Raw genomic sequence first — 22504 nt, forward strand, 5'->3', positions numbered from 1 at the left:
AAAAGAAGAATTGGAAATCTTAGCCTCACTCAGCAAGTAGAAATATTATCAACTTGTAAATAAAAGAATGTCAGGAAGGGCATGAAGGAGCCTGAATGACATAGAAAGTACTATCGCAAATGTTACTCTTGTAATAACTTATCATAAGCTCAATCTCTTAATTACTGATTTATTCCTTTGGTGTATTTTGGACATAATTTAGTCTGCAGAATTTTAGCATTTTTTGGAGAGCTTACCTGAACCAAGACTCTACCAGCTACAGTCAAGTCTCTATCAAACCAAGAATTCCAGATACCGCCTCCGTAACACTCCACCCCAACACCAAGGTAGCCACTCTTCACTTTCTTGGAGCCTGGTTTGACCTACAAGAGTTCAATATTACAAGAATTGTTGCCAGTGTTCATTCAACATCAAGTTAACTCTTTCATTACATAATGAATTGTCTTAACTCAGATGAACTTCAATCAATGGGCTATGCTGTTCAAGCCTGTATATCAGATCATCATCTCTGGCTGGGGCTATTTTGAGCTAAAGACCAACTCCAAAACTGTATGAAAAACACGAAGAATATTGTACTTCACTTTTGATATCTGTTAGTGGAATCATATTAAAAGAAATCAATCAGATCCATTTTGAAAAACTTGCATCATTAGATAAATATGTGATGATTTGAACTGATTTTCTAAAAAACTTTTACTTTTAGTGGCACTTGTGACTCGATGACGTTTGGAAAAGAGAAGACACTGTCCTATTCCCAGGAAGTGTCGTAAATGTAGGCAATGGAACTATGTCATTGTTTTAAAGAGAAACAAATATTAAAAGCTGATGCAGCCATTTAAACAAATTGAGAGCCAATAACAAATTGTGGGGTAAAAAATCTGCCTTTTTAAACACTGTTGCTGACGTCACAAATTAATTTAACAGAATGACTGGGGTTAACGGTAATCGACATTATAAGTTGAAAACCTCACATTCTTTTCTTATTGGAATTGCCTTAAAAAAAAACCCCACTGAGTTGCCTTTTAAACAAAAATCACTACACTAAACTCAAAGGTCTTTACAGGCATGCAAAAAGCAGAGTGTGATCACGAGCAAGCCTGTGCATTAAAAGCAACGTGTGAACGCCTCCAGTCAAATGCTGGTCAAAACGTCACCACAAAACTTATGGGTCCTGGTTCCAAGATTGGTACCAAGATTGTGGGGCCAGAACCAGCCTACCCTGCGGGAAACGGTTGTTAGGCCGCAAGTAATTTGAAATAATAATTCAGTAACTAAACATTGGCTGATTTTTTTCAGTGCATGTCTCATTCAAAAGTGATTAACTTTTGTATATAGCTAGAAAAATAGCAATTTAGAAAAGAAATCTATTTTGGGGGATAAAACATGAAAATAGCACGGGGAATGCAAATTTAAGTATGGCCTGGTATTTTTTGTTAGCATTCTAGTGACTATTACCTTCAAGCAGGGGCTATCAGTATGAGCACCAATCATACTGAATCCATTACCAGGTTTGTATTGGTTAGCATTCTAGTGACTATTACCTTCAAGCAGGGGCTATCAGTATGAGCACCAATCATACTTAATCCATTACCAGGTTTGTATTGGTTAGCATTCTAGTGACTCTTACCTTCAAGCAGGGGCTATCAGTATGAGCACCAATCATACTGAATCCATTACCAGGTTTGTATTGGTAAGCATTCTAGTGACTATTACCTTCAAGCAGGGGCTATCAGTATGAGCACCAATCATACTGAATCCATTACCAGGTTTGTATTGGTAAGCATTCTAGTGACTATTACCTTCAAGCAGGGGCTATCAGTATGAGCACCAATCATACTGAATCCATTACCAGGTTTGTATTGGTAAGCATTCTAGTGACTATTACCTTCAAGCAGGGGCTATCAGTATGAGCACCAATCATACTGAATCCATTACCAGGTTTGTATAGCATTCTAGTGACTATTACCTTCAAGCAGGTGCTATCAATATGAGCACCAATCATACTGAATCCATTACCAGGTTTGCATTGGTAAGCATTCTAGTGACTATTACCTTCAAGCAGGGGCTATCAGTATGAGCACCAATCATACTGAATCCATTACCAGGTTTGTAGTGACCGCCGACAGCGAAGGCCATGATGGTGGACTGGTTGCGTGTCACAAAACACTGGTTACAAGCAAAGGAGAAACACAAAGTGAATATAATATTATTGAAGCACGATATATAAGGTTCATCACAAACTTAACACTCAATATTTGTACAGAATATAGTTTCAGCAGTAAAGCTAACATTTGTCCACAACTGTATGCCGAAGAGTTCATGTGAATTCTGAGAAGTGTATTTTTTTTACACATGCTCCAATGCCATCCGACATCAGGGAAAATACAGGAACCAAGCACACATACATCCAAGAGAAAGAGACCGTTCTGGAATTGTAACCAAGTCCAATGATGAAATAAACACTGGCTACATGTAAAGCACACTGTACAGTAATTCACCTTGTCCAATGGCTTGACATTCCATGGTTCCTTCTCCTTGAGTTCAGTGAAGCCAGCTGCAAGGAGTCGTTTACGACACTCATTCACCACTGTAAAAGGATCACACCATGCGTACACATCACAACACAGCTAATGATAAGAGCTTCCAATTACAACAAAATAATGTTTAGAACGTAAAAAGAATGTTTTGAAAGGGAGCAACATTTGCAAACATCAACTAACAAAACTACCAAATTATTATGAATATCTTACTGGACTGATAGTGACTGACAGTTTAAAGCATCCTGTAAAATCATGGCACCTGGTGTGCTGTCATTTTCAGGGAAAGTGGTATTTTTGTATCATTGGAAAAAAATTGCTTTTTTCAAATACTGCCCCTAATTTACCATATTTAATTGGTCTGCATTTTATTTGCAATCGAGTACACACCTATGAACGGGTACACGACAGCTAGACTGGTTCCCTGACCTCACAATTCCCCAACGTCTCTTCATCGTTTCATCTTAGGTGGGGTCAGGGAACCAGAGTACAAGAACATGATTGTTTTTCTAGGTGTTTCCAGCATCTACAAATACAAAACTTCAAACAAGTCAGTGTAACAATATTTGCTGTAAAATAGTAACCCCCAAATCTATCAATTTCTGAAAATTACAGCAAAAGCAAATGTTGTATATTCCCTTTAATTTTGGACTGCATAATGTGAAATCATGCATAACACCAAGTTCAGTAAAAAATAAGTAAGATCGCCCATACAAAGTATTGGACGAAAAAACAACAACCAAACTTAATGTACATGTAGAATGGTAAGGCCCCTTTGTGCATCAGCAAAGATGGCATGACAATAAAGATGAATTGTTCTTGGGACATAAGGCCAAAAAAAAAGTTCTGCTTCCGATTACATGACATTTAAAAATAGGGTTGATAGATAGGTAATTTTTTTTGGGGCCAATTTTTGTGTGTGTACGATCATGTGGAGGTGTGTGTGTGTAGTCAAGGGTAAAAGGTACAAATTGATGGTTTTGTGTTTTTTTTCTTCTCATTTTTCACATAAAAAAATAAGGGTAGGGACTTTCAGAATAGGGTAGGTAGGGAAACCGGAAGCAGAAATATTTTTTTTTTACCTAAGCAATAACTTAACTGTTGTAATTTATAGGTCTTAAGACAATGAGGACATCTGTCTGCATTTTTCCTGATTAATTTAAAATAGAGAAACTTGTTACCATGAAAAGGCGATGGAGCTTTATTGATGAATGTGATCAGTTCCTGGGCCGCAGCCTGGGTAGCGGCTTGTCCAGAGCTCACAGGCTGGAAGAAAACAAATCAGAGTTTAGATAAATACAAGGGGAGAGATACGATTAAGAAAAATGAATCATACTAATCGTATTGTAATCTGATGAATAATTCTAAATGTCATTTCATGCTTTGGGCCAAATATGAAACTGCATTCTGTACAACATCATTTGGCAAATTCTCATTCAAGAGTGTACTGTACAACACTTGTTTGTGTGTACACGTTAAGAAGTGTGTTGCGCATTAATTTAACTTTTTCCGATCAAAATTTCACTTAGTCCCCATTCGACATGTCTGAAGAAATTCTGATTGGACTGTATGGAACAGTTCATTAATTTTTGTCTAAGGATGTTTAAAACGTTTGTATCGTTCAAATAAAACAAATCAAAAAAGTATGTGGAAAGTTAACTTTTTCGAACAACAAATCGTTTTGTCTGCATGGGCAACACTGAATGGTGTATACATGCAAATAATAGGCAAATATTCTAATGAATTATTACAAAAAGGCACACTAACAAATAGAAGTGTTTGAATATTTCTATTCAAGAAACAGGCAAAGTTCAATTTCATTATATCCATACCGGTACATGTCAGGTAATGTGCACATCCTTTGTGAAAAACATTATTTTATAGTCAAGTACATGTACATGTACATCAGTAATCCTTTAGTTGTAGTCTGATCAATAAAAGTAGTACAAAATGTAAAAAGTACATGTACATGCATGTACAATGTATGAGTACTAATACTATAAAGTGTTAAATACATGTGTACCTACACGAACTAAGATGTAGGTGACCAGCACACAAATAACGAAACCAAAATAATAAGAATGACACATATTGAGCTGTGACATGCATGGCAAACATTCAAAAATGAAACTCCCGAAATATTATGAAATATCCTAGATTGTAAGTAAATAATAGGATCAAGTATCCTGTGAATTCATTGTGTCTAGTATGCGGTCATTTTGAGAAAAGAGAAGAAAAAAAAGGTGTTTTTTTCCAAAACTGCCCCAAATTTACCAAACTTAGTTTAGTTTAGAATATGTTATATAGGCATATGTTGTATCCGAGAATGAGACTTATTTTTCCTGGGTGACAAAAATGGGTTTATACATGTACGATCAGAGGGTGCAGGTCAAAACGTATCAACAATGTGGACTGTGGAGGGGAGGGCTTTCAATGGGAACCCTGCTTTGCATCAAGAGAAATGACGATGTCTGTCCACAGTTTTCTCAAAAAGTATATCTACTGGGCTGAAACTTTTCATGGGTAAGTTTTTTTTAATAATCTGACGATGACCCAGTACTTACATATATTTATCGAAAACCAACATCTGGTTTTCTTGATTATGATACTACACCAAGGAAAAGTTATAGAACTCTGAAAAGTTATTAGTATGAACAGAGAAGTTGAGAAATATTAGGCACTATACACAGAGACACAATTAGCAATGCAAAATTGGACATACGTGTACATTCAACAAGGACTCAAACTAAAGCCATATTCCACTGAGCCTGACTCATGTACTGTACAAGAACCACTACTAAAGTGAGGTTGAAAACAGGCAAACTAACAAGTTACTGATTTGGAGAAATGTTGGTACTACCTCATTTACATGGTGAACAAAGAAGAGGTAAATTATATAGTATGCCGAGAAGTACATGTGAATCAACTGGAATTTCACAGACTCACGTCATGTATTTCACTCAATGTAACTGCAGTAGTTGTTGAAGGGTGTGTCAGAGGTGGCCATTGGGGTTGCACTTGTAACGTTGAATTTGTTACTTTGTTTGTTGCAACAACTGATGATGATGCGAATGTGTTATACACATCAAGACCCGATGAATTTCTGACTGCTTGTCCGTACATGTAGTTGGCTTGATTGCCTGGATCAGGAATGACAGATCCATTAACTCTGATGCACGGAATCAGACCAGAAGAGTTGACCGTCGGAGAATATACTTGACTGTTGACTGCAGTGAATGGTGTGATCCCAATAGACTCAACCTCATCAAGACTGGATGGATCCATGGGTAGGGGAACCTGTTGACTGCTGTTGTCTGCAGCAACCAGTCGTGTTGTGACCTTTTCATGTGCACAATGAAAAGATGGATCCAATGCTACAGGATTAACTTGCACTGGATGAGTATTGTCCATAACCATGGATGTTAGCGTGAATGACTCCTGCACAGCACTATTACAGGGGACTTCTTCTGGTTCCTCTTTGATGACTACATGTACACCAGTGGTTGTGGAGGATGCTGGTGGTGAGGGTGAAGATGGTGGTGATGAGGATGAAGGAGGTGGAGATGATGAAATACCTGGCAAAGTGCCAAGCTCAGCGCCAATTGAAGAAGAGCCTGACGTTTGGGTGTCACTATAACCATTGGGCATTGCTTTCATTATCTTAATGCTTTCCAGGTGCTTCTTGCTCCGATCGTGCGCAATGACGTAATCCTTCCTGAACGTGCTGGTGCCTCTAATGAAGAGGCCAAGGTACATGCAACTGGTCAAGTAATAAGTGTCTTTACAATATGCGCAGAACATGACTCCCATCTCGTAGCGAAGCCAAGGAAACTGCCTTAGCCATCGCTGAACAAATTTACGCTGGCAATGTTTTTTCCCCTTTACAGATGGTTTTGAGTGGTTAGATGCTGTTTGCTGTCTTGATCTCCGGTAGGGCAATCTCTGGTCCAGTGAGTTCTTCCTTGGAAGTAAACGGGGTCGGTGCTCAGTGGCAGAATGGTCATTAGATACAATTTGAGCATTCGACATGTTGGAGGATGTACCCATTGGCAGGGTGCCTATCCAGTTAGCATCATGAACAGAATCAGCATTCTCCATTTCTTTATCTTTTAAGTCTGTTTGGCAAGTATAGAAACAAGACATTGGTAAATAATCAATACTTGAAATATTCCAATGCAGTAACACACAGTAAACAAGAAACAAGCGTTCCTGATTGATAGAGAGGAAAAGAAACTGATAGTCATAATCTCATCTCAGCTCTGACAATACCAAATTATTCATGCACAATTGAACGACATACGATTATTTTAATCAACTGTTTTACTTGGTACAGCCACCTGCACCCATTGTAAACATCTCATTAAATAGGTTTACAGATGAATTGTATGTTATAAATACGTTAACAATCCATAAACACTGGGAAAAAGTGTTTTAAATTGCCAATTATTCTGATTATTTATGTGATACCTCTTATACAGCATTAAATTCATTATAATAAATTTCTTGATACACACAACTCTAAGATATGTGAAAAACCAGAGATACATGTACACATTATGTAAAACAGGGACAAATACTCTGGAGAATTCCTATCTGCCCCCAGCTCCAGGATGTCAGTCTTGCAGCAGTTATAACACACCATGGCCAACGGCATTACGATGACTTAAAACCACACCCTGCTACATGTACTCCCATCGCTGCACAGTGCACACCTTGCTTTGCACATTTTATGCACAATATTTCATTGGCCTAGAAGGTGAAAAACTGTAGGACCACAGAAAATCAAGGAATTTGACAAGACATCTATCTGAAGCCAGTACAGTATGTGTCAAACTCAACAAATCCAAGACTTTTCATGTCAAGGATGCACAAAACTACAATGGAACAGGCACAAGACTGTAAAACAGCATATTGAAATGACACAAAGATACGGTATCACTCTTGAAGTTACATCTTTCAAGATTCAGTCAATTCGTTATCAGATTGAGTCCTGTGTTGAAAAGCTTCCTTCTTATGACAACCTCTATCGTAAACACAAGACACGGCAACCACACATATGTACACATTAGTACAGGTGTACACAGTTTCAAGTGTGCTAATGTTCCAACACCAGTAATAGCTTGCAAGTACATGAGTGCATCTTCAGGAACTACATATAGCAACTACATATATAGAACCTGTCATATAGCAAACAATCTGAGGAGGTACCGGTACACGTACACATATGACAATCAGATGTGCACTTCTACATGTTTGTGATCTCCATGTAACAGTAAACATGGGTAACAACTGTTTATTTCCAGCATGGCTTGTCGTAAATTTCCAGCCAGGATTTCAATCAGCATTTTCTTTATTATAATTTACGATGGTCTCAACATGATATAAAACAAGAGCTCTTCTACAACATGACTGATGAAGACCTCAAATGGATATGCAGCTACATTTCGTATGTATGGTACTCACTGAACTGCTTTGGGAATGTGCCACAAACCTCTTCATAATTCTCAGAGAAAACCTCGGCAACAACATAAAGCTGACACACTTGATAAGGATCTACAGGAAAATAAATTCAGATGCAGGATGGGTCAAGAAGAAGTACAGAGTGCTTTTCACACCTGCCAATAAGACACTGTAAGAAAACATCTGGCTGCATGTGCTGGTACAGTATACATGTACCGTACACTATTGTGCTCAGACATCTTGACCGTCGGTCAACTTGACTCAAACCAACTTAACCATTGACACAACTCAACCACAGTGCCCTCAACTCAAAAGACAAGAAATCAAAAACAAAAATGAAACAAAAGGTCCATGGACCACTTGTCAAGTTGGTCAGTCGTCATGTTGTCTGACATACCAGTATAACATGTACAATGAATGCACACACTATTGAGACCAACTTTCCCTGCAATTTAATCTCAGTTGTATAATGTAGTTGAAACTATAGTATATATAAGTCAGAGAATGGAATGAGACAAAGACTTGAAGACGTTTGAAACTGACACCAAACAGACATACGAGGACTTTAAGCCCATGAGACCAAGGAGTTTGAATCCAGGTCCAATGCCTAATTACATTATGACTTCAAGCAACAATCCTACTGTACACATTACTGCTGGGCAAGTAACTCAATTACTCGTGAGTAATTTATGCTACTCGTTGTTATACTCGTGGTTTTTCATCTACTTCTCCCTGCGCGAGTAGAAGCAGAACTCGCGAGTAGCAATTTAGGGTTTAGGGTTCACGGCTTAATACGTCCCCAGCAAAAAGGGAATCACTCCCTTCACCTCTCTCTCCCTAGGATTCCATTCGTCAAAAAACAAAAATGCAGTAAATGACTCCAAAAGGTTGCACAGTAAGATAACTCTGTGCTGAAGAAGTGGTGTGACTTGCACAATATTTGCTGTTCTTCCCAACATAATATCTTATGTCATTTTTCTGGGTTTTTTTTTTGGGGGGGGGGGGGTTCGGTTAATATCTGCAAGTACTCGACTACTCGCGAGTAATTTCTTTGCGAGTACATGTACTTAAGTTGAATATTCCACTACTTGCCCAGGCCTAGTACACATACACTCAAACGTTATTTTTAAAAAAGTCAACTGGATGAATACACTGTACGTGTACAATAAACAATATTTTCATGGTATTTTCACCTTGACTTGTCATTTCAAGTCAATCAGCTCCTAACACACAATACGTTAATGTGATTGCCTGACAGGCCACAGCTGATGTTCAACAGATTGCTCAGTTGGATTTAAAAACATGTAGGTTCATGGACATGAACATGTAGCCTGGCAACTGTTTACTTGACAGCAATGTAAAGTCTGAATCTATGTTGTGTCAAAAAAGATGCAATACGGAAATCAAGAGCTGTTCTACTACTGTACAGCATAAGGTCATGAATATTATTGGTAGGAACAAGACTTGTCATGTACAATAATCCAGAAACCTGTATGACTGAAACAAATTCTGATTATACTATTAAGTACATGTACAGGTACAGTGTATTACTGTGATCAGCATGAATGATATATACATGTATCTTGAGTACATGTGCATATATGTAACTCATGTCCAGGTACATCACCTTGAATGTGCTTCTTGGGGGCTTTGTATATTATTGTCCTCTTTATTTAATACTTACAAAGTAAGAAGCATTAGCATTCCATGTGAGCTTATAAGTTTGTGATGTCTGTACATGAACCAGTCTACATTTAATATGATGTACATTGAGAATATAGAAAGTCCCGACTACTGTAGCTGGTTCTTTTTTTTCTGCATTTGTTGTATTCATTACACATGCTGGGGTTTTTTATTATAATTTTTGCAACCATGTACAAGATAATGTGTTGTTGCTTCTCTATTATGTGTATTCATGTACCAAGTACATGCAACTGATAGAGCTGCTGAAAAACCACTTTGAGCTTCTTTTGATCAAGATTAACATGTTATGTACCGGTGGTACAAGACAGTTTTATGCCCATGATTTGTATTTAAGCGAATACCTCCAGTGGATTACGGAATTCTTGATTGAGATTGTGTACTCCTCTTCTCAGAAAATCCCCTTGTTGGTTATGATTAACACCTTGAGTAGTCATCAACGATGAGAACACTGGTACATGCACATTCCTGGGTGGTAGACGGATTGCTTGAACCTCTGATACCGGCACATGGATGGGTTGTTGGACATGGATAGCTGATGGTATATTGTCTGCAGAGAACATATGAACAGAAGGATTGGTATGGATGGCTGGTGCGTCTACAGGTTGATCTTCTCCTGGCATCACAGACAACATATCTTGATCTTCACAAGTGGGCATGTCTAAGCCGGCATTCAGCATCAGTTTCCGGCAGTAATTGTGCCTCTTACTTTTGTTGTGGGTCACAAGTGTCTCCTTCTTGAAGCGAGAGATGCCTGATATGAAGCCTGTTTTCCCTGCTTTCTCTGTCCCCAAGAGTCGACAAATGGCACAGTACATAACCTGCTTAGTGTTGTCATAGCGCAACCATCTAAACTGAAGCGTCCATCTCTTCTTGAAGTACCTGTTGGCTTCTTTCTTTTTGGTCAAGCTGACAGGGTAGGGATTGTTCTTCTGCCGGGGCATGGAACCTTCTTTAAGGAGGTACATAAGCCTCCTCCCATGATCATCTCCATCCGATGAACAGCCTTGTTCATGAAGATCCATCATCTCGTAACTGTAATCAGCATCCTGACTGAACGAAGGCCCACCAGATGCTGCTGCTTCATTTGCATCATCTGCTGAAGCAGCCTCATAACCAAGAGGTGAATCTTCCAGCTTCACAACAATGTTCTAGAGAAGTCAGGGAAACAGACAAAGAGTTTTAAGATCACAAAGAGTCCTCAAACTTGTTCGTGCAGATTAAATAACCTTGAAAACTGGAACAGGCAAAGCGTCATTATGACGTTATGTTGTGATAAGGCAGTACATGCACATCATCCCATGTACAGTTTATGGGATACATGTACCTTAATACACTATCCAGAAATCAAATGAAGATTCTTAACAAGAGTTGCACCATCACATGTAAAAGAAGAATCTGAAATTTCACATGGACGCGTCTTTAAAAGATTCGCCACATACAAGTTCAATATGTACATGTATGCAAGTCTATACACTACACCATTTGTACAAGGCTAAGAAGGCTTGACATTGTTGACAATAGTGCAGTAAAACTAGAGTTTCCATTTCATCAATACCCATACTTGGCTCTCAAGAGTGCGCCAAACAGTACAATTCTTGCCACTTCTTGCCACAGGTGATGGCCATGACAGACTTTATCTTTTGCAGGGAGTCACAAAGAAAAAAACAGAAAGGCACAATTTTATAAATGACGTTGGCTCACATCTATCTACATCTGTTTTCAGTCCACGAGGAGTCCAATATGTCCAGCCCACCCTCCCAATATTTCCTTAGATGTAATTGTAGCTGTAAGTCTGCACAATTGTCTCACGTTTTGTCTGAAATTTTCCAATTTTAGGCTAGACCATTTGACCTGCAGGGGTTTTCTGGACCTGCACCCGATTTCACAAAGCGCTGCGACGCGTCGCAACTCGCGACGCGTCGTATCTTCCATTTCACGAAAGTTGCGATGTGTTGAACGCGTCGTAAGTTCCTTGACAACGGCTTTAAACATGTCGCAAGTTAAGACATGTCTTGTGGTCGTCGCAAAATAAGAAGAGTAATTTCTAAGCCAGTTTTATGCCATAAACATTACATTAACGAGATTATAATACCGAGGCAATGTGTGAAAAGTTGTTAATAGAAAATTCATTGAATAATTATGAATTAGACCGGAATATTAGAATTGAAATTTCAAAGTAGCTATACAGTCCAATGAGAGTTTGTTTTCCTTCAAAATTGCATCGCACGGCCGCCATTTTGTTTTACGTTTTAACAAATTTCGAGCTGAGATCCGACGACTCTTTGTTGAATATCAGACGACTATTTACTGTACGCTGACTAAATACATAAAACAGTCACCGAGTTGTGCTATAAATACACCTACGACGCGTCGCACTTACGACGTGTTTCGTGAAATGGATCGCAGGACGCGTCGCAGCTGCGACCCATCGTAGAGATACGACACGTCGCATCGCTGCGATGCATCGTAAGTTACGAAGAGTTTGATGAAATCGGGTGCTGAAGGGCCAACCTACTGTCTTTGATCATGTCACCGACTGAGCAAGTGAGCGAGCGACTGACCGAGTACCTGAGTAGCAATTAAAAAAAAAAAACCATACCAGTAAAGCACTTTAGCCTGCCCTATAGATGTAAACATGTACTTTCAAACCTCAAGGCACAAACCAGAAGCCTGAAGCCAAGATCCCGAAGCATCAAGTGACAGCTGACAGGCATAAATCTTGCAGAGTAAAGATGAACTCTGAATTATTACGCCAAAAGCCTGTCCCATTACAGTTTGACTACTGTCAAATTAACATGTGCCATTAGTATTTGGGTCCCTTCCACCTTTCTACACCCTACCGGTATACATGTACTTTGCTGTTTGACTGCTGGAGTCAACATATGACATTATGACAACAGTTTTCCAATAGTTAACAGTTGGATCTTTGTGTCAAAATATACTCAAGCCTGTTGATTGTGTTACGATCATGACAATAGGCAATTTACACAAACAATATATCGCATGTGATGGAGAATTTGGTCCCATACGTAATGTGTCCTTAACACCAATTTATCTCTTTTGACTACTGTGTATTTTTTTTTCTGTAGGAGAATTTGTGATGAGTTACTCAAATGTTTCAGCTTTTTCCACACAGAAAATTCTGGTAATAATAAAATCCTTTCGGAAGACTTTGAACTTGAACATATTTCTTTGAAAAAACATGTTTCTTGTGATCCCATACCTAATGCACCATGTAATCCTAACCACCCCAACCCTTCGATATCCAACCGCCTGTTTTGTTAGAATAGTTGGAGTGAGTATATTGCACTAGCAAACTGAATTATGCTTTACATGGGGTCAGGTACATGTATACCACCATCATCAGAGTCCATCAGTTTGGGTGTTGAGTTTACCATTGGAAGTGTGAGGAAGGACTAGTAAATTCACTCACGGGTTTAGGGCTAATTGTGGGGTTGTTTTCCTATGTGGAAAATACGACTGCATTTCTCCTCTTCTGAGAGAAGCTACATTGGCATCCAAGAGGACCAGCTTTAAGATTTGCCTCTTTGTGTTTAAGATCTTGCATGGACGTGCTCCGTCAGCTTATCTCCCTCAAGCAAACACATCAAGTTCTCAGATCTTTAGGCTCATACATGTACTTGTTAGCATAACCAAGAACTAGAACAATTCGCTATGGTCAACGTGCCTTCGCCAAGGCGGCCCGTGCCATTTGGAATAAACTCCCTGCCACACTCCGTCAAACAACATCCCTGGACATCTTCAAAAGAGAACTGAAATCTCATCTACTTCATTAGTTATTTCAATATGACTGGAGCATGACTATTGCTTGTGTATTAGGCGTCTTGCTTGGGCTTCCAGTGCACTATATATCTATATATTGCTGTTAATGTACATGTACCCTTAACCCTAACCCCCTAGGCCCTTGTTGCTTACAACCATCCTCAATCCTCCAAAATCCTCCAAAAATTTTCAACTCCACCTAAATTTTTCAAAATTGTCAGACAGTCCTGCCTCAAAATGCATTCATCCTCAATCCTCCAAAATCCTCCTCATCCCAAAACTTTGCACTCGTGTTTAAATGAAGGATAACCAACGCCAAATCCTTCAAAATCATCAGACAGTCCTGCCTCAAAATGCATTCATCCTCAATCCTCCAAAATCCTCTTGTGCTTCATTCACCATTCATCCTCAATCCTCCAAAATCCTCATGTGCTTCAATCACCATTCATCCTCAATCCTCCAGAATCCTCATTTGATTCAATCACCATTCATCCTCAATCCTCTAGAATCCTCCAAAACCGCCAGGAGGATTTTGGAGGAGTGAGGTGGGTTAGGTTAACCCTAACCTTCCCAATTTCATCAAAATCTATCCCCCCTTTGGGGAATTTTGGCAGAATGCCATTCGTGCCAAGTCCATCAAAATTCCACCTATAGTAGTGGTGGTCTTGTGGTGGATTTCAGCGAATGTGGTCCTGAAGCATTCAATGCAAAGCAGGGTCAGTGATAGATTTTGGTGGACTTGGTCCAGCACTTAGAAAAAGACAGAAGCAATTATTATTTCTGAAATGCCATCATTAGGAAGAAAACAATAAAAGAAGGCCATTTCCAAATATGGCAATTTTTGAAAATTTCCGTTGGTTTGTAATTCGCCAAATCCGTGATTGGGTGCGCAAGCGTTGACACGACACACATACGCACGTGGTTGCTATTATTTGTAACATCACATAGCTGCAGTCGGCTGAATGCGAACATGTCACAGATGCTGATTTCAGGCGCAATTCAAAACATGACTCAGCAACTTTTGAATTGAAATCGAGATCCTAGTATATTGTTTTCTCGGAATATACAAAATTCACAGAGCTAAAACTTTATCAGGTTAGTTGCTAAGCACTCGTCTTTAGAATCTGAGCACTTTTGTAGACTAAAAGAACCAAACTAAGGTTTGTCACGGTAAAAATTTCTAAGTCCCCAAAAAACAGTCACTGCGTATGTTCAGTGTTGTTCCAGCTTATTTATCATTTGCTAGGGATACTAATACTCAAGGAAAGCCAGATCCACTGCCCACATTTAACCGAGAGTGACAGCAAAATTATTAGCTGCTAAATGTTTCGAGGGAAGCTTTTTTTATTCGTAAAAATATGAACTGGTGTGGTGGGAAACATGCAGTTGATGTTTATGCGCATTGGTGCACATGCATTGGCATGTAAAACCACAGGGGTGATATTCTTTGTAATGGTGATATTAATATCAGGCAATTTCATTTGCTGATGAATTTCCTGCTTTGAAGTTGACATACCACTTGATGATGTACAGCATACACCGTGAATGGGACTTGCTGTTCTGCTACCAATTCCGCTATAAGAGCTTCAGCTTGTGCTGTTATCTCGCTTATATTAGCTTCTCTGACTGGATGCTTCTTGGCTTGTGTCATTTTGGTCAGCTTTGCACTCTTCTTGTGTCGAAGTAAACCCGTTCGATTGGAGTAACTCAATCTACTGTTACACACGGTGCAGATAGCCAGGGACTCATCTCTTTCATCACAAGCAATCCAACCAGCTAGATCTGGGTCTCCAAGCCAAGCCTTATTGAAACGCTGCTTGTACCATTTGGCTTTTTTCCGTGGTGGACTGGGATCCTCCTCCTGGTCACACTGCTCGTCTTCCTCATCTTTCCCTACCTCCATGTTGTTACTAGCCGTAACTTCTTCTTCATTGGTACAAGCTGTAACCTCTTCTTCATTGGTACAAGCTTTTTCATTGGTACAAACTGCAACCTCTTGGGTGATACAGTCTGTTGCCTGAGGCATGCTTGCTGATGTTTCTTCCATGGTTTGTGACTCAAACAATCTTCTACGGCTCACAATACATGCCACTGAAATGTCCAAGTAAGTTGAAAGCAAAGTGTTACCGTCGATCCACTTGTGAGTTTGAAAGCAATACCGTTGACAGGGCCATCGTGTAGTTACGGGCCTCTCTTTAGTTTTGATCAAATTGGAGTCAAGGGTGTTTTTTTATCATTCAAAAATGACCTTTCCAACCTTCCCTCACTTCTCATGACACTTTGTTTCTAATTTTGAACAGTTTATTGTGGTAGAAATTACAATTTTCATACGCAGTTTACGGTTGCTGCCGTCCGATTCAGTGCACCTTGCACATTCAAGGTAGGCCTACATCGCGGTGATCGCCATCTTTATTTTCGTGTTGCGTTTTGTCATTGTCAACGTCATTTTACCCCCAAATTTCCTACAAAAAGTTGAAACCCTGCCCGTTAAAGTCAAATAAATTGAAGGCAGTGTATATTTAGCCGTTTCCGGCTTTCTTTAAGTGAACAATATTTTGCCGGAAAGGCATTGAACATGCGCAGTGACTGTTTTTCGGGACTGATGGACATTTTTACCGTGACAAACATGAGTCCGGTTCTGCGCCAACATTGTCAGTGTGACTTTGTATTCACGAGACCGGACGGTCTAAATATACACTTCCTAAAGTAAAAGTGAATTTTGTACAGAGCCTGTAACTACATTTGTACACAGTCGCCTTAATTTTGGCCCTTTTGACGCCCATAGGCATAATATGGACCCGTGAAAGTGGCTACATAGCCGTGCTCCGTTTATATCCAGAGCTGCCGACTTTGAGTAAGAGCTGAGAGTGAGAATTTGGTGATGGAGCTTGATCAGACGTTGCAGCAGTAATCATGCTAATGGGAGTGCAAAGATCTCAGGGTGTGGGTTCGGGGGACTGTTTAAGGGCCCTGAAAAATGTTAGATTCTAGACGCTCTAGACGAAAACCAGAACACAGGGTCGAAAAACCAAGATGGTGACAGAGAACAAGCTTGATGCTGATTGACTGATAAAGAAAAAAAAAAATTAATATCAGCCATTTAGCATTGGGCTTTCATTGTGTCAGGCTTTCACACGTGTTGTGAGAACTACAACGTGCATGTTTGACTGCAAAAAAGTAGGAATGTCACATTTTTTTGGAGTGTGTTTCAAAATTATAACAAAGAGAAATTAATTTGAAGAATAAAGACCGCTTTAGCCTGCAAAAGTCACTTTAGTACTGGACAGTCTGACACTCTGCAAAAGTCAGTTTTGAACGGAACTCGTATTACAAAACGCTGCATTCGAATTGACCAATCACAGCGTTAGTCCTGATTTGGGGATGAAATGACGTCACGATTTAGTAAAATCGACTCTGATTGGCTGGCGCGCTGCTTGCATATATCTGCATGCTTTGACATATCAGATGTTAGACAGGAGATGGCTCCATGGATAACGGGTGATACTCGGACTAGCCTAGGCCAAGACGGGATTTAAATCAAATGGAAATCACTAGAAATTAGAAGACAGTAGCGCCAGTATCACATATGGAGGAAGGGACACTTGGGCCCTGTTAGCGCCACAGTTCGCGATATTTTTTTTTTCAAGAAACTTAGGTTTCGGACTTCTTTTTCCCTTTCATTAAAATACCGTAATCCTTAAGATAAATTTGGAGATGAAAAACAGTAGATGAAAAATGGACATGATTCAAACCAAGGCCTTTCAATCAGAAACTAATCCCACTAACCACTAGGCCATTGTGGCAACCTGATGACATCGATGATATCCGTTCTTTAAATTCCTTTAATTAATGCTAGTCAACTAAGTAATATGCTGTGATGTCATTGTTCTTTCCTCAGAATAAACATAATACTCCCTAGGTTACTGATAAAAATGCCCCTTCCTCTGGGTGTGATACTTGCGCTAGCTCAGAAGGCCATGTGTCATCTTATTTCATTTCATTTATTATTGGCAGTGTATATTTAGCTGGCGCCGGCTAAATTTAAGTAAATGATATTTTGCCGGCTGAGCACTCAACATGCACAGTGATTTTTTTGGGACTTACAAATTTTGACCGTCACAAATTTTAGTCTGGTTCTGCGCCAACATTGTCGTGACTGCATATTCACGAGATGGGAATCAGACCATTTTACAATTTCGGACTTTATTTCCCTTTACAAAAAATCCTCCAGAGCCACCAATCACAACAAGAAAATATAGGGCGTACTCTGTAATGAAATGCTGGAGTCAATTTAAAATAGTAACACAAGAGTATAGCTCTACCTAATTTTTGGGGATGAAAAAAACAAAAAACCCGGACCCAAAAAAAAGACCACGCGAGATCAGTGGTGGCGCATGGAGCCAACGAGCTACGCCACTCGCCACTTTTTTCGTGTCCGGGTTGCTACATGCGCCTTGACTCTAGTCTACATGACTGACGATCCAGTACGCACTTGATCTTTTCGATGTTGGAATTTAGATACATATATCCTCGACCATCCAATTTCTGCGCAGATAAAGCTTTGCAACCAGGTAGCTTAAAAATAGCAAAGCAACCGCTCTTTTCCTAAAAGAAACTTATATTGTTGACTTACGATCATCCACCATACCGATTTACAAAGCAAAATCTCTTTTTTTGTGGTGACAACCAGGGAATTCCAAAGCGTGCAGTTTTGGCGTTGTAGAAAAAACTCCTGCCTAATTCTACACACTGGATGCTGCATGGAAATCTGTGCTGACCGGGCCATGTAACTCAATATAAACATTTCTTTTTAATAACTAAAGACTTCTTGGCTTCAAAAAAATATATTTCCCTGAGCTTTTCTAACATATTTTCTTTCTTTTTCCTTTCTTTTTTCAATGCCAATACACTTTTCATAATTTCAAGATTATTTTCAATATCCTAATGGTTGAATCATTACAAAGGCCTTTATTTACAGTTTACATACATTTTATACATATTTATCTATTAAATGCAGATCCCAATAATATTGTTATTCTGATCATCCCAATCATTAGAGGCAATTTTCAAGATGCCAGATTTTAGAAGATATGACCAAAAACTCCAAAATAATATAAGAAATGTGTATTTTTGGTTGCACTGTAAGTTTTACACCCCCAAGAAACTGCAAAGTATGTCATGCTAACTATAATAACACTGACGACATGGGTAGACCAAGAAAGGTCACCGTATGGTCATATTTTCAACTTCTGCAGGCCCAGAAGCATCTGCCTGCTTTGTAGTTAGTAAATAGCTGTAAAAAGCAAACTGTTTTCATTTTTTTGCCTGAATTCCCGGGAAAGCCTTCAATTTTGGAGTTTTTTATTTTTTAGGATGCCTTGCAAAATTTAACTTAAAGGCGAGTGTGCAAAAATAGGAGCGCGTAGCTTTAGGGGGTCTGACGATACGTGTGCAAACGAAACTGGAAATTACACGAAAACTAGACATCTGAGAAAGGCAGGACTTCTTTTCTATCGCTATAAAGAGGGTGAGTGTGCTTAAGCGTAAATAAACTACAAATATAGTCTAAATGTAAAAATAAAAAATTGACTAAGTTCCACATTTTTGGGTACATGTTCCGGAGTAACTATAGAATGCAGGGCCATGCCATAGCAAGGTTTTTATGTACTTGGAGCCTTGGATCGAGACCTGCGATTAAAGGATAGAAAGTAATGCCGTCAGAGAGAACAATGTCAGGAATTGATTATCTAGGTCTTAGTATGGAAACAGATGGGGTCAGTGGGCATAAAGTGCAATAATATGCAGACGTGCACAAAGTGCAAAGTACAGCGAATGCACTTGTCTTCTCAAGGAAGGGAGGGCGCGCTTGTATTTTGTGACGGGGCATGGAGCCACGGAGTTGTGGAGTCGTGGAGCCTTGCAGCCGTGGAGTCGCGCGCCAGTAGAGGGTGCAATTGTCAGGGGTAGAATATCCATATGAATGATCCTTGGACTACATTTTTTGTTGAGAACGAAGCATCCATATCCATTTTAATTTCCTCACAAAGGAGGGGAGGGCGCGCTTGTGACGGGGCACTGGAGCCGTGGAGAAGCGGAGCCGTGGAGCCTTGCAGTCACGCGCTGGTAAGAGGGTGCAAATCTCGGCAGTAGATCAACCGCGGCTCCATGGCTCCATGCAAAATGATCCATTTTTTTAAAGCATTTCCTCGCAAAGGACGGGAGGACGTGCTTGTGACGGGGCACTTGAGCCGTGGAGGCACGGAGCCGCGGAGCCTTGGAGTCACAGAGTCGCGTGCCGGTAGAGGGCACAATTCTCGGAGGTAGGTCGACTGCGGCTCCACACAGCCATACGGAGGCGCAGATATACATGTATAGAGTGGAGTGGCCCTGTACTCTTGTGCCCATGTTCAAAGTGTGGCCCTTATTTACGGCGGTAGTCCAGAAAATTGGCATGGGGCTAGCTCAATATCGTTTACAAAAAGAAAGGAATGTCGGTCACTTCGGCACCTAGCCAACTCGGCACCTGCCAACTCGGCACCTTGCCAACTCGGCACCTTGTCAACTCGGCACCTAGCCAACTCGGCACCCGAATTATGCCTCTTTCTCCTGACTTCCAACTCGGCACCTGACTTACCCAAACCACGGTCCGTCCCCAAAGAATCAGTTAATTGTCCCACTTTTCTTTGGAAAAGTCCCTGAAGTCGTCATAGGTATTACTTTCTGGTCTAAGTAAGTGCTGGGATTTTTTTTGGGGGGGGGGGGGCACAAGGTCGAAGGAAATCAGCAGGGTGGGTCCTTTCCTCATGAGTGCCAAAAAATTAACCGTGCTTTGAGCGGCGTAGTGGTGCCATCAGCCAAATTGTGGGCCGAATCGCGCCGCCAGGTGCGGCTTCACTGTGCGCACGTGATACATAACATACGCCGGCACAAAAGATTTCAACGTCCAATCATGTCCAACGGACGGTCACGTTGATCGGCGGAGAGACCTGTGCATCTCCATGGTCAGTACAAGCCCAGTCTGCCCTAGCTGGAGTTACCCAGCCCTAAATTTTATCATTGGGTTGTCATTTAGGGCTGGAGGAAGTTTTTCACTCGAACCAGCAGCGTTGGCAGGTCCCAAAAAAAACAGTTGTCGGGTGTTACGCTTCCGCGTGACGTCATGCGCCAACAGCCAGCGCAGCCGGCAAGAACGACTAGTACCAGCGCGCTGTGCATGTTTATCGACCGCCATTCATTGTACACGCAGTTTGTTTGTGCACAAATCCAATTGCAGTCCTCACCATGCCTGCACGGTTGTCGGTTATTCCTCCTTTTTCCACTGCAATTGTAGGCTGAATCTTTATTGTGGATCGTTTTTTACTTCGAGCACCTGTGTAATGCAAATGGTTATTCCAGGCAAGGTTTGGGTGAGTTGCAGTTGCAATTAGTGTGCAACAGGGACAAAATTGAACATTTTCGCAATTTTGTCGCAATTTTTTTTGGGACCTGCCAACGCTGCTGGTTCAAGTGAAAAACTTCCTCCAGCCCTAAATGACAACCCAATGATAAAATTTAGGGCTGGGTAACTCCAGCTAAGTCTGCCCTAGCCCCACTAGTGTGGCCGCGGTATGCTGCGCTGAACCTCTGGCCACACACTGTGGTACCGCGCACTACTGAGGGCGTTTTCATAAAAATTACGGTCCGTTTCTTACATATGGTTGTATTCTATGATGTCCCATCTATCACTTCTGGGATGCTTAGGTGTAATGATGTTCAATTTTCCGAGATATTCTTGAATCTTTCTGGAGCCCATATGCACTCGTGAAACGTCTGGTGATGGCAGCCATTTTTAATGTGACAAGAGATGACCTCAAGCTGTGACGTCGCGTTTATGCAAATTGCTTGTCGAGCGAGGGCGCGAGTTGCAAATGCTGTTTCCTGTACCATCATGACCATGCATTTATCGTCTGGGGGCCACGTGCACTGATCTCTATTCAGGATCCACGGCACAGGGAATAAATGTGCATTTCAAGTCTTTTTTTGGTTATTGGGAGTTGCGCACGCCACGAAAATTCTGGATTCGACTGGTACCCTGTATCTATGCATACAAATATCCTATGATATTACGTGCACCAGTATAACCCCGAAGAACTCAGCACACAAATAAAGTTGACAAAAAATGTACACCACTGCGCAATTTTGTGCATGCGTGTTGAAGCGAAATTGACCTTTCGGAGAAGCTAGCACGCCGGGTACAACTATAGAATGCAGGGCCACTTCACTCTACATCCGCGCCTCCGTACGGCTGCGTGGAGGCGTGGAGCTGCAGTCGACCTACCTCCGAGAATTGTACCGTGCTGCGTGGAGGCGTGGAGGCGTGGAGGCGTGGAGCCGCAGTCGACCTACCTCCGAGAATTGCGCCCTCTATCGGCGGCGCGCGTCTCTGCGACTCCGCGACGTGCTGCGTGGAGGCGACTAGTCTCTGCGCCTCCGCGACTCCAGTGCCCCGCGTCTCCGCAACTCCGCGTCTCCCTGACTCCGTGACTCCGCGCCTCCGCGACTCCCTGACTCCGCGCCTCCGCGTCTCCGCGACTCCAGTGCCCCGTCGCCCTCCTACCTTCCTTTGCGAGGAAATTAACAATGGATATGGATGCTTCGTTCTCTAAAAAATACCGCCGAGAATTGCGCCCTCTATCGGCGGCGCGCGTCTCTGCGACTCTGCGACTCCGCGTCTCCCTGACTCTGCGACTCCGCGTCTCCAGTGCCCCGTCGCCCTCCTACCTTCCTTTGCGAGGAAATTAACAATGGATATGGATCCTTCCTTTGTAAAAAATACCGTCGAGAATTGCGCCCTCTATCGGCGGCATGCGTCTCTGCGACTCCGCGTCTCCAGTGCCCCGCGACTAGTCTCTGCGACTTCGCGACTCCGCGCCTCCGCAGCTCCGTGCCCCGACGTACAAGCGCCCTCCCTTCCGATTCTGATCATTGATGAGAAGACAAGTGCATTCGCTGTAGGCCTACTTAGCACTTTTTGCACGTTT

The 22504-nt window shown here is 41.2% G+C and overlaps 1 protein-coding gene across 6 annotated transcripts in view; it reads right to left on the reverse strand.

The window, feature by feature from the left end:
* LOC119745251 (aspartyl aminopeptidase-like) overlaps positions 1 to 22504 on the reverse strand; it is a 35762-nt gene that overhangs the window by 12798 nt on the left and 460 nt on the right. Inside the window, exons 2-7 of one of the 6 annotated variants that reach the window (XM_038221477.1) lie at positions 10043 to 10849; positions 8001 to 8090; positions 3719 to 3803; positions 2499 to 2587; positions 2053 to 2166; positions 237 to 362 (exon numbers count right to left, since the gene is read on the reverse strand). In XM_038221477.1, the coding sequence (XP_038077405.1) occupies positions 237 to 362; positions 2053 to 2166; positions 2499 to 2587; positions 3719 to 3803; positions 8001 to 8090; positions 10043 to 10849 (1311 nt within the window). Of the gene's footprint in view, positions 1 to 236; positions 363 to 2052; positions 2167 to 2498; positions 2588 to 3718; positions 3804 to 5483; positions 6653 to 8000; positions 8091 to 10042; positions 10850 to 22504 lie in introns of those variants that run through there. The other 5 variants (XM_038221476.1, XM_038221475.1, XM_038221478.1 and 2 more) reach the window with 5 other exon arrangements.

Source organism: Patiria miniata, unplaced genomic scaffold, assembly GCF_015706575.1.
Source record: "Patiria miniata isolate m_02_andy unplaced genomic scaffold, ASM1570657v1 HiC_scaffold_7, whole genome shotgun sequence".
In the NCBI taxonomy this organism is placed as follows: domain Eukaryota; kingdom Metazoa; phylum Echinodermata; class Asteroidea; order Valvatida; family Asterinidae; genus Patiria; species Patiria miniata.